Raw genomic sequence first — 12,983 nt, 5'->3', positions numbered from 1 at the left:
TCGCCAGGGCATGGACGCGGGGGAATGGTCTCTCCACCCGGACGTGTTTCAAGAGATCTGTTGCCGCTGGGGAACGCCGGACGTCGATCTCATGGCGTCTCGGCACAACAACAAGGTCCCGGCATTCATGGCACGGTCTCAGGACCACAGAGCTCTGGCGGCGGACGCCTTAGTTCAGGATTGGTCGCAGTTTCAACTGCCTTATGTATTCCCTCCTCTGGCAATGCTGCCCAGAGTGTTGCGCAAGATCAGGTCCGACTGCCGCCGCGTCATCCTCGTCGCTCCAGATTGGCCGAGGCGGTCGTGGTACCCGGATCTGTGGCATCTCACGGTGGGGCAACCGTGGGCGCTCCCAGACCGACCAGACTTGCTATCTCAAGGGCCATTTTTCCATCTGAATTCTGCGGCCCTCAACCTGACTGTGTGGCCATTGAGTCCTGGCTCTTGGCGTCCTCAGGGTTGTCTCAAGATGTCATTGCCACTATGAGACAGGCCAGGAAGCCAACGTCAGCCAAGATCTATCACAGAACTTGGAGGATCTTCTTCGCCTGGTGCTCTGAGAGGGGGTTTATCCCCTGGCCGTTTGCCTTACCCAGGTTTCTTTCCTTCCTTCAATCGGGATTGGACAAGGGTTTGTCTCTCGGCTCTCTCAAAGGTCAAGTCTCGGCGCTTTCCGTGTTTTTTCAAAAGCGTCTAGCCAGGCTTCCGCAGGTCCGCACGTTCCTGCAGGGAGTTTGCCACATAGTCCCACCTTACAAGCGTCCACTGGAACCCTGGGATCTCAACATGGTTCTACGGGCTCTTCAAAAACCACCTTTTGAGCTGCTGCGGGATGTCTCTCTATCACGTCTTTCGCAGAAGGTGGCATTTCTAGTGGCGGTTACTTCACTCCGTAGAGTGTCAGAGCTTGCAGCGCTGTCATGCAAAGGCCCTTTCCTGGTATTTCACCAGGATAAGGTGGTTCTGCGTCCGGTCCCGGACTTTCTCCCTAAGGTGGTGTCCACTTTTCATCTCAATCAGGATATCTCCTTACCTTCATTTTGCCCTCATCCAGTTCACCAATGTGAAAAGGATTTGCATTTGTTAGATCTAGTGAGAGCACTCCGGATCTACGTGTCTCGCACGGCGCCCCTGCGCCGCTCTGATGCGCTCTTTGTCCTTGTCGCTGGCCAGCGTAAGGGGTCGCAGGCTTCCAAGTCTACCTTGGCTCGGTGGATCAAGGAACCGATTTTTGAAGCCTATCTTTCTTCTGGGCTTCCGATTCCTTCAGGGCTGAAAGCCCATTCTACCAGAGCCGTAGGTGCGTCCTGGGCATTGCGGCACCAGGCTACGGCTCAGCAGGTGTGTCAGGCGGCTACCTGGTCGAGTCTGCACACCTTCACGAAACACTATCAGGTGCATGCCTATGCTTCGGCAGATGCCAGCCTAGGTAGGCGAGTCCTTCAGGCGGCGGTTGCCCACCTGTAAGAGGGGGCCGTTTTACGGCTCTTTTTATCGAGGTATTATTTTACCCACCCAGGGACTGCTTTTGGACGTCCCAATTGTCTGGGTCTCCCAATGGAGCGACAAAGAAGAAGGGAATTTTGTTTACTTACCGTAAATTCCTTTTTTTCTAGCTCCTATTGGGAGACCCAGCACCCGCCCCTGTTCCCTTCGGGCTGTTTGTTCTTTTGTGTACACATGTTGTTCATGTTGAATTGTTCTTTTGGTTCATGGTTTCAGTTCTCCGAACATCCTTCGGATTGAATTTACCTTAGACCAATTTATAAGTTTTCCTCCTTCCTGCTTTGGCACCAAAACTGATGGGCCCGTGATGCACGGGGGGTGTATAGGCAGAGGGGAGGGGTTACACTTTTTAAAGTGTAATACTTTGTGTGGCCTCCGGAGGCAGTAGCTATACACCCAATTGTCTGGGTCTCCCAATAGGAGCTAGAAGAAAAGGAATTTACGGTAAGTAAACAAAATTCCCTTCTTTTCCATCTGAATTCTGTGGCCCTCAACCTGACTGTGTGGCCATTGAGTCCTGGCTCCTAGCGTCCTCAGGGTTATCTCAAGATGTCTCCCTAAGGTGGTATCCCCTTTTTCATCTCAATCAGGATATCTCCTTACCTTCATTTTGCCCTCATCCAGTTCACCAATGTGAAAAGGATTTGCACTCGTTAGATCTGGTGAGAGCTCTCCGGCTCTACGTGTCTCGCACGGCGCCCCTGCGCCGTTCAGATGCGCTCTTTGTCCTTGTCGCTGGCCAGCGTAAGGGTTCGCAGACTTCCAAGTCAACCTTGGCTCGGTGGATCAAGGAACCGATTCTTGAAGCCTACCGTTCTTCTGGGCTTCCGCTTCCTTTGGGGCTGAAAGCCCATTCTACCAGAGCCGTGGGTGCGTCCTGGGCATTGCGGCACCGGGCTACGGCTCAGCAGGTGTGTCAGGCAGCTACCTGGTCTAGTCTGCACACTTTCGCGAAACACTATCAGGTGCATACCTATGCTTCGGCAGACGCCAGTCTAGGTAGGCGAGTCCTTCAGGCTGCGGTTGCCCACCTGTAAGAGGGGGTCGTTTTTTATCGAGGTATTCTTTTACCCACCCAGGGACTGCTTTTGGACGTCCCAATTGTCTGGGTCTCCCAATGGAGCGACAAAGAAGAAGGGAATTTTGTTTACTTACCGTAAATTCCTTTTCTTCTAGCTCCTATTGGGAGACCCAGCACCCGCCCCTGTTCCCTTCGGGCTGGTTGTTCTTTTGTGTACACATGTTGTTCATGTTGAATTGTTCTTTTGGTTCAGGGTCTTCAGTTCTCCGAACATCCTTCGGATTGAATTTACCTTAGACCAATTTATAAGTTTCCTCCTTCCTGCTTTTGCACCAAAACTGAGGAGCCCGTGATGCACGGGAGGGTGTATAGGCAGAGGGGAGGGGTTACACTTTTTAAAGTGTAATACTTTGTGTGGCCTCCGGAGGCAGAAGCTATACACCCAATTGTCTGGGTCTCCAATTGTCTGGGTCTCCCAATAGGAGCTAGAAGAAAAGGAATTTACGGTAAGTAAACAAAATTCCCTTCTTTTTGCTGGTCGGCAAAAAAACGCAAAACGCATCTTACAGGATCCGTTGTCTGCTCAATGCAATGTCAATGGACTTGCGGCAACATGCGTTTGCATGCGGTAGTGTCAGGATCTGGTGAGTTGCAGTTTTCACCTCCGTCCAAAAACTGCAACTTACTGGATCCTGTACATTAAAGGGGTTGTCCGACATTAGCTTAACAAAAATGTTTGAGTTTATCTGTGCTGTATTGTCATATAAATCACACCTACATTGTTATTTTTTGTTTTCTAACTTTTGTTCCTCTTGAATTATACCTTTATTCTCTGCAGCTTCTTGTTTACATTCAGCTCTAGCAAACTGACCACTTCCTGTGCAAAACCTCCCAGTCACAGCTGTCACCGCCCAGCCTCAGTGTCCAGCCCCACCCCAGTGTCCAGCCGCACCCTCTGCCCGCCCCCTGCACACATTCCCTGTCAGTATATTCTTCCCCAGCCCCTGACCTGGTATCACTACAGCATTGCAAATAACAGCCCCACATCGGACTCTGCACCGTACACGCACACACATGGCTCTGCACTGTACACGCACACACATGGCTCTGCACCGTACACGCACACACATGGCTCTGCACCGTACACGCACACACATGGCTCTGCACCGTACACGCACACACATGGCTCTGCACCGTACACGCACACACATGGCTCTGCACCGTACACGCACACACATGGCTCTGCACCGTACACGCACACACATGGCTCTGCACCGTACACGCACACACATGGCTCTGCACCGTACACGCACACACATGGCTCTGCACCGTAAACGCACACACATGACTCTGCACCGCACACGCACACACATGACTCTGCACCGCACACGCACACACATGGCTCTGCACCGTAAACGCACACACATGGCTCTGCACCGCACACACATGGCTCTGCACCGTACACACATGGCTCTGCACCGTACACGCACACACATGGCTCTGCACCGTAAACGCACACACATGGCTCTGCACCGTACACGCACACACATGGCTCTGCACCGTACACGCACACACATGGCTCTGCACAGTACACGCACACACATGACTCTGCACCGCACACGCACACACATGGCTCTGCACCGTACACGCACACACATGGCTCTGCACCGTAAACGCACACACATGGCTCTGCACCGTACACGCACACACATGGCTCTGCACCGCACACACATGGCTCTGCACCGCACACACATGGCTCTGCACCGTACACACATGGCTCTGCACCGTACACGCACACACATGGCTCTGCACCGTAAACGCACACACATGGCTCTGCACCGTACACGCACACACATGACTCTGCACCGCACACGCACACACATGGCTCTGCACCGTACACGCACACACATGGCTGTGCACCGTACACGCACACACATGGCTGTGCACCGTACACGCACACACATGGCTCTGCACCGTAAACGCACACACATAGCTCTGCACCGCACACACCTGGCTCTGCACCGCACACACATGGCTCTGCACCGCACACACATGGCTCTGCACCGTACACGCACACACATGGCTCTGCACAGTACACGCACACACATGGCTCTGCACCGTACACGCACACACATGGCTCTGCACCGTAAACGCACACACATGGCTCTGCACACGCACACATATGGCTCTGCCAGCCCCCCCATCCCCATCCCCATAGGGAACACATGTGGAGTACATACTCACCTGTCCTCGGTCCCCGCCGCTCCTGCACGTTCGTGCGCTGTCTGTGCTCTGTTCAGCACAGTAGTGACGTCACCGCTGTGCTGCAGATTGCACAGACAGCCGGAGGGACAGTGATGAGAAGCAGCGCTGCGCTGCTTCTCATCAGCACTTTCAAATGTACCGGCATCGGTGATCTGTGATGCCGGTACATTTGAATGTGCGATCCTGGGCAGGGGGCCCGGTGCTGGAGCTGACACCACGGCAGCTGCCGCCAGGCCCCGCCCCCAGGTCACGGACCCCCACAGCAGTGCAGGGGGAGGTTACTGGAGGTGCGGGGGAATGTGTGGGAGGGTGCAGGGAAGGGGGCGGTGACTCCTCGCACTGTAGACACCCAGCAGGGAGGTGACATGCTGCTCCACATTTGCATGTCAACATGGCCCTGCCCATGTAGACGTGCAAAGACCGGAAGCAGCAAAATCGCGGCAGGAGCGGTCACATGACCGCTCTGAGCCGGGGGAGAGGGGCTGACAGCAGGGCAGGTAAGTGGTCTCTATCTACTTACCTGCCCCAATGTAGCCCAATAGGGAAATAAAAAAAAAAAGTCAAAGAAGCCGGATAACCCCTTTAAGGCAGTAGCTGCAATGTATTTCAATGGGTGCCGGATCTGGTTTTAACAATTGCGTTGTATTCTGCAGGAAGGATCCTGTTTTCTGTACAGAACATGGCCTGAATATCACTCTCACACATTCTCACTCACTCTCACACACTCTCACACACTCTCTCACTCACACTCACTCACACTCACTCACTCTCGTCCAGAGCTGCATCCACACTGTCATGGCAGATTCAGCTCACTCCCGATCACGACTTTAATGCCCGCCCAGCCTCATTCAGCTCTTTCCTGACCACATAACTTATAAACTGCAAGTCACAGGATCCAGTAAATAACACTTGCGTTTGCATGCGTTCAACTCCAATTCAACAAGATCCAGTCACATGCAGTTTGCGTTTTTTTGCCTCAAGGCTAAAAAACGCTGATGTGAAACCAGCCTTAGGGCACAAACACATCAGCGGTTTTCGGCTCCTTTCACGTTGCGTTTTACCTTCCACTCACAGGTCCCGTCGGAGCATTCGTCCGAACTGCCCCTCCCCCAGTGGACTACGTTCGGGTGTCCGTCTGCAGAAACGTATATATGCAAAAAATGGACAAAACAGAGCACACGCTAACGCAGTGCGCGCCCTAATAGTGAATGGCCCTGTCGGGCGCATGCGTCCGGAACACGCTTTGCAGAGTGGGGGAGGGGCGGTTCGGACGGATGCTCCGACGGGACCTGTGAGCGGAAGGTAAAACGCAATGTGAAAGGAGCCTTCTGCCGGATCTGGCATAAGGGCAATACAGTACAATACAGTTCACAGACAGTGTGGCAAGCCCCGGTCACATGCTGTCACATGCTCCGGTCACATGACCGCATGTGCCCGGAGCTTGCCAGTGAACTTTAATGTACTGTACTGTCCTTGTGCCGGATCTGCGAGTGCGGCAGGAAAACGCTGATGTGAAACCAGCGTTATGTAGTATCAAGAACAGTCTTTACATAATGGATCTGTGCTATTTACATCCAGCTACTGCTGCAGCTAGTAACAGCAAAACAATGGGCGTGCTGACTGTCAAACCAACACCGATGTTATATTGGTGACCTGTTTTAAGGATTAGCCATCAATATCTTTAGTGGACAAACGCTTGAATTTTGACTGAAATTAATTGATACCATTGAGTTTGCTGCAATATAGATCAGGAAAAGCAAGTGGTTTTCATTCATATTTCCTCCAGTGAGTACAGCCGAATATTTTCACCCCACAATGACAAATGGATTGTTAATGTTCCACATCTTCTAGAGCATGTTTTCCAAAGATTATACTCCCTAAATGATCCCTATTCAAAATGTTTCTCCAGGAGCAGCTTCTCAAGCTTCAGAAGCAGAAGCTTCAGCTTCCACAGCATGTGACTCAGACTGGAACCCTGACTGGCACCACAGCACAGGTTCAACCCCAGCAAACACAACAGCTGGCCACTGTAACTGCATCACGTGCTGGAGCTGTTCTTACTGGGACTACGGTGACAAATCTACGCCTGGTAAGAGGAAAAATGAATGTGTTTAAATCATTACTAATGAGGTCATCTTTAAGGTTGTATTCTTTTTCTCCATCACTGTAATGGGGGATACAGGAGACCATGGGGCGTCTGCTGCTGCCATTAGGAGACTATGCAAAAACGTTAGCTCTTCGCCAGTAGTATACACCCACCAACTGGCCTAGAGATGATCAGTTTTAGCTTAGTGCCAGTAGGAGGCAAATATGCGGCTGCACTCAGCCAAGTCTCTACCTTAGGTTTGTAGTGTTGTGTGTGTAATTGGTCACCCTGCTTTCCCACCTAGAGACCGGGAGAACAGTGTAGGGCTGCTTCACTACTGTTGTCTCTCGTGTTTGTCTGGCAGGACCCTACTAAGCCCCCAACACATCAAGAATGTTTGGGGTTGCAGTCGGCCTTGTTTTTACCTTTTAATTTTGTTGTGTTTTAGTAATGATTTAGATTTTAATTTTCAGATTCAACTATTGTCTGGCATCAGAGTGCAGTTGTCACTCTGTCATCCTAGGTACCTACAGACCAAGAGCAGTGAGGTTGCGTCATCACTGTATCCTCTCTGGTCTCTCTGGCAGTACTCTAACCCCCTAACACATCAAGAGTGTTTGGGGCTCCCTGGCGGTTGGTCCTTTCCACCATTCCCCTGCCTGCTTGTTCTCCCACAGCCTGACGTACAGGGAGGGAAGACAAAACTGGTATGTCCCATCTAAAAGTTGAAATAAGATAGGGAATAGATGCTTCACTTTCATCTTTAATAGTACTTAAGTGGCTACAGAGGTTGTTTGTTTTTTTGTTTTTTTTTTGTTTTTTTTTTTTTTATTGTGTAGCTCTCTTCCCCTACACTTTTTCCCATTCTGTTATAGCCGTGTCCTCCATGCCATGCTAGTTGTCCCTTGTGGCTTTGTCACCTACTATAGTCCTTGGCTTGATCATGGTCTACAGTCAGGGAACACCTGCCATCCAGCCAATCAGTCACACCGACTCTCCTACGCTCTCCGCAACTAAACTATCCGATCATGTCTCTCTCGCTCTTGGCATGTGGGAACTCTGCACCTTTTTAAGATCACCACCACCTTTTTTTTCACCAATGCTGCCTCCTGCTTCTTGCCATTATCCTCTCCATACCAGGTTGTCAGTGCCTGCAGCCTCCATCTCCTACTTCCTGTAGTTTTCCTCCAGCTTCTCAGAGCCACAGTATCTTACACTGGCACTTCCTTTTCTTCCTCTTCTATGTCTGACCTCAAGGAGTCTCGCTCCCATTCTCTGGTCCTTCTCCTTCACTTGTCTGTGCTTCTTATCACAGGAAATTTCCCTCTGGTTAGACCTCGTTCCTCTGCCCAAACTGTAGCCCGTTCACTATGACATTTCCACAAGAGCCCCTCGCTGTCCGCAGTGAGAATGTTCCCCCTCCTCCTGAATGGACCGCTACTCTTTTCCAGTTAGTCGCCACCTAACCAAGGTTTCCTAAGCGCTTTTAGGTCATGAAAGGACTCTTTATTTAAGCCACCGCCAAGTGGGTCCTACTCACTTCTTAAGTTGTGTTGGACTCTCCGGTTCCTCTCCGACATGGCAGACCATACAAGAGATCCAAGCAGCGAGTTCACACTAGTTCGTCTTCCAGATCTCCTACTACTTTTGTGTCCTCAAGGATGGCATCATTCTCTCGTTCTCCTTCCTCCGGTGGTTCCGTAGTCGACCCCCGTTCCGAATCTGATTTCAATCTGGACTCTGAACAGGTCTCTAAGCTATGCAATATGGTGGATGTGACGACATGGACTCTCATGGGTTAAAGTTTCTTAACATTCAGCCAGACGTATTGTTCTTTTGTGCTAACTCATGTTTGCTTAGCTATTGTTTCTCCAGACCCTTTCAGTAATCATTGTAATTTAGTTGTGTATTGCTAATGTAATTACCTTAGTAGCCATTGTCTAGTCGGTGACTTGCAGACTCCATGTAGATATCCTCAGTCTTCCTACCAACATCATTTAACATCCAATGGGAGAAGCAATCTTGTCCACCCAATCCGATGAGGACGCAGTGTATCCAAAGGGAGGGCTGTGGCTATAAAAGGGGATTTCTTTAAGTCACCAGGTTGTTATGGTGGATGGATGTGCATGATCCAGTCTAAGCTCCTAGGAGCTGGCTAGAGGATCAGGATACCTTGTGGCTTCAATCTAGGGACTCCGGTTCCAATTGGAGACCATATCCACAGTCTAGGGATTTCGACTCCGGCTGCCAGGATTATATCATCATACCAGGACTACCTAAGGAAGAAACCCAGGTTGGGACAATTTTGGTCACCTGGCTACAGACTTTGCAGACCTCACACAGCTTCCTAAATCTGGCGCTATTCCGTTCTCGGTGGGTGCCTGCCGAAAGCGGGGTGCTGCTGGATTGGAGTAAGTGGCCCTGGAAGCTCTGAGGCAAGGACATTCTAATCCCTGGTGAGCCAGTGGAAGGGTGAGACTCTGTTGCCTGTTACATTTGTGTGTTTTGCTGGTTATGTGTTATGTGCCGTTAATATTTTGGGGATCCAATAAAGTCTTAATATTGTGATTCCCTCACCCTGTGTTGTCTGAGTAGTGATCCGCCCACGGTTAAGGAGGTCGGGCGTTCAGTTGGGATGAGCCCTGAGCCACGCTGTCTTTCTAAAGGCGGCTGGGCTAGCGGACAAGAGCACCCACTGAGCCCCGTGTCTCCACAATTGGTGGCAGCGGTGGGACACTACTCAGCCTGGGTTATCCAGGGGAGCTGCAAAGGACTGGTGTTCGTGGACACCGTCCCGGGCTCAACAACCAAGGAGGCACATAAGCATACCCAGCAGGCCATAGGGGAGGCATTCAGGTTTCGGACGCTGCCATGTCCAACCCCACCAGCTCAGCCATGGGACAAGGACCAGAGAGGAGATACGACCGAAGCAGTAAATGGATGCTACAGGATCTATGCCAGAGGCGAAAGATTGTCTACTGGAACGCTGACACTCGGTCGGACTTGATCAGGAAATTAGTCCATTGGGATGCCCAGAATGATGCAGAGGACAATGAGGATCCCGCCGATATTGACCCAGAGGATTTAAACTATGTGCCACTGTTGAGGAGAGCCATAAGATTAAATACTTAATTAACCTCTTGACAAGGGATTGTGGGAAATGTCGATTTGCCTTACATAATTCAGGGTTCAGATCATATACATGACACAGATATAAAGATGGCTGCTATTGCCTGTTTCTCCACACCTTGCCTGGAATGCAAGGAATGTCCAGATGAAAGAAGACCACCATATAAGGGAAGACAGACCAAACCATCAGCATGGATGCACCAGATGACGTCCCTCCCATCATCATGGTTTCATCCACTGAAGTCAGACCCGCCCATCAACAGCAACACGGATCTCCCCATTGGCTAGCTCATGAACTGTCCCACTAAATGTGCATATCTGAACTTGTGTACGCCCCTAGCCTATATCAAGAGGACGCATGCTCTTCTCTGTCTGTTTTTGGTGCCATTTTCTATTGTGACCAAGAAGAGATTACACATCCGACTGTGTCTGGTGTGGATTCTTTTATGCATGCACTTGGCCCATATCAATTTGGCCAGGCAGTAGGCAACTAGTGATCTCTGGTTATGAGTTCACCTTAACACCACATCATGGATCTAGTGACAATCTGGAATCAAATTGGTCCAAAATGGCCCAAGCCACAGCGTTGTTGGTTGCATTGGGGCCTAAATCCTCAAAAGAAGAGAGGGCTTGGGTTCTGGAATATGTTTATGGAGTTCCAGCTGCCGTACTGCTAGCACTAGCCGCTCAAGAAGGATGGTCCCGCTACCCAGCAGAAGCTGAACCAAAACAAAGAGGCCGCATGCTTGGAAGCCCGCCTGCCACTCCAACCAGTCAACATATGCCGAGATGAACCAACGAGACCTGAGGAATGCTACTCCCAAGAAACACCAATAGCTGAGGAAGTGGTTTACCCAGTCCACACCCTACGGCAGGCCGGACACCGTACACCAGCCAACCTCCATCCCCATATCCAGACGGTCAAGGTCGGTGATATACAGGCTCAGGGACTTCGAGACATTGGATCTTCCATCACTCTGGTAAGCCCAGTTATTGTTTCCCCAGAAGACCATTTACCAGATTCCCAATTATCCATCTCCCTGGCTGAGGGCCAGCGCTCAGACACCCTCTGGCATGTGTGCAGTTGGACCTAAGGACCGACCAGGAAGCGATCGATGTGGGACTTGTGAACAGCCTCCCCATACCTGTCATTGTGGAGACTGACCAGAGCAAGGCTGATGTGGAGCTTATGGACACGGTCCCCACACCTGTTATTTTGGTGTCTGACCAGGAAGAGGTCCATATGGAGCTTATGGACAGCCTCCCAACACCTGTTGTTTCGGGGACTAGCCAGGAGGAAGTTGAAGTGGGGTTCATAGATGGCTCCACCAAGCCTGTTGTTTCGGATACCACCCAGAGGGAAGTGAAAGTGGGGCTTGTGGATTACCTGCTCACACCAGTTATTTTGGAGAATGACCTAGGACAAGGACTATCCAGCCAGTTGGTTACCGCCATCACCCGCAGCCAAGCCAAACACCATCCTTGTGCAGATGTCTCTACCAACCCATCCGAGGGGAACCCTCCTCCTCAATCTTCAGCCTCCTCTTCAGATGCAACGAATGTGAGTACCTCAGACCCAACTGTGGCCATTGACTGGGGGGAGATAGATCACAAGGAATTCAGGGAAGCCCAATTCACGGACCCCACCTTAGTGCTTGTCTGCAATATGGCTGCTCAACCTGGGGGAGGTAATCAGGGGGAGGTGTATAGATGCAAGCCTCTGATGCTGACCTCCCCATTAAAAAAGACAATGCCGTCAAGAGGAGAAGGATGATCAGAAGGCTATCATGTCTGGCTAATATTAAGAAGGGGGAGGAATGTGACGACATAGACTCTCATTGGTTAAAATTTCTTAACATTCAGCCAGATGTATTGTTCTTTTGTGCTAACTCATTTTGCTTAGCTATTGTTTCTCCAGACCCTTCCAGTAATCATTGTAATGTAGTTGTGTATTGCTAATGGAATTACCTTAGTAGCCATTGTCTAGTCGGTGACTTGCAGACTTCATGTAGATATCCTCAGTCTTCCTACCCACATCATTTAAATGAACATTATCCATGCAGCTTGAAATTTATCCAATGGGAGAAGCAATCTTGTCCAACCAATCCGATGAGGACGCAGTGTATCCAAAGGGAAGGCTGTGGCTATAAAAGGGGATTTCTTTAAGTCACCAGGTTGTTGTGGTGGATGGATGTGCATGATCCAGTCTAAGCTCCTAGGAGCTGGCTAGAGGATCAGGATACCTTGTGGCTTCAATCTAGGGACTCCGGTTCCGATTGGAGACCATATCCACAGTCTAGGGATTTCGACTCCGGCTGCCAGGATTATATCATCATACCAGGACTACCTAAGGAAGAAACCCAGGTTGGGACAATTTTGGTCACCTGGCTACAGACTTTGCAGACCTCACACAGCTTCCTAAATCTGGCGCTATTCCTTTCTCGGTGGGTGCCCGCCAAAAGCGGGGTGCTGCTGGATTTGGAGTAAGTGGCCCTGGAAGCTCTGAGGCAAGGACATTCTAATCCCTGGTGAGCCAGTGGAAGGGTGAGACTCTGTTGCCTGTTACATTTGTGTGTTTTGCTGGTTATGTGTTATGTGCCGTTAATATTTTGGGGATCCAATAAAGTCTTAATATTGTGATTCCCTCACCCTGTGTTGTCTGAGTAGTGATCCGCCCACGGTTAAGGAGGTCGGGCGTTCAGTTGGGATGAGCCCTGAGACACGCTGTCTTTCTAAAGGCGGCTGGGCCAGCGGACAAGAGCACCCACTGAGCCCCGTGTCTCCACAGTGGATAGTCTGATTATTGCTGTTAATCACTCTCTCAATATAAAGGATGAGCAACAGACTCATCCGAGCAGTACGTATCTTTCAAGAAGTTAAAACTACCTCCTCGGGTTTTACCAACCACAAAGAATTCAATGGAATATTCGCCAAGGAGCATTCAGTGAAACGTTTCCAAAGACGTAAACTCATTGA

General features: G+C 50.5%; 1 protein-coding gene across 4 annotated transcripts in view; it reads left to right on the top strand.

The window, feature by feature from the left end:
* The window catches only part of LOC142250032 (E1A-binding protein p400-like), a 407,327-nt gene that overhangs the window by 333,447 nt on the left and 60,897 nt on the right, over positions 1–12,983 (top strand). For 3 of the 4 annotated variants that reach the window (XM_075322102.1, XM_075322113.1, XM_075322095.1), the window contains exon 47: positions 6,702–6,881. In XM_075322102.1, the coding sequence (XP_075178217.1) occupies positions 6,702–6,881 (180 nt within the window). The remainder of the gene's footprint in view (positions 1–6,701; positions 6,882–12,983) is intronic. The other variant, XM_075322107.1, reaches the window with a different exon arrangement.

Source organism: Anomaloglossus baeobatrachus, chromosome 1 (assembly GCF_048569485.1).
Source record: "Anomaloglossus baeobatrachus isolate aAnoBae1 chromosome 1, aAnoBae1.hap1, whole genome shotgun sequence".
NCBI lineage: Eukaryota > Metazoa > Chordata > Amphibia > Anura > Aromobatidae > Anomaloglossus > Anomaloglossus baeobatrachus.
The sequence above is the reverse complement of the archived record's forward strand: the minus strand, read 5'-3'. Positions and strand labels throughout refer to the sequence as shown.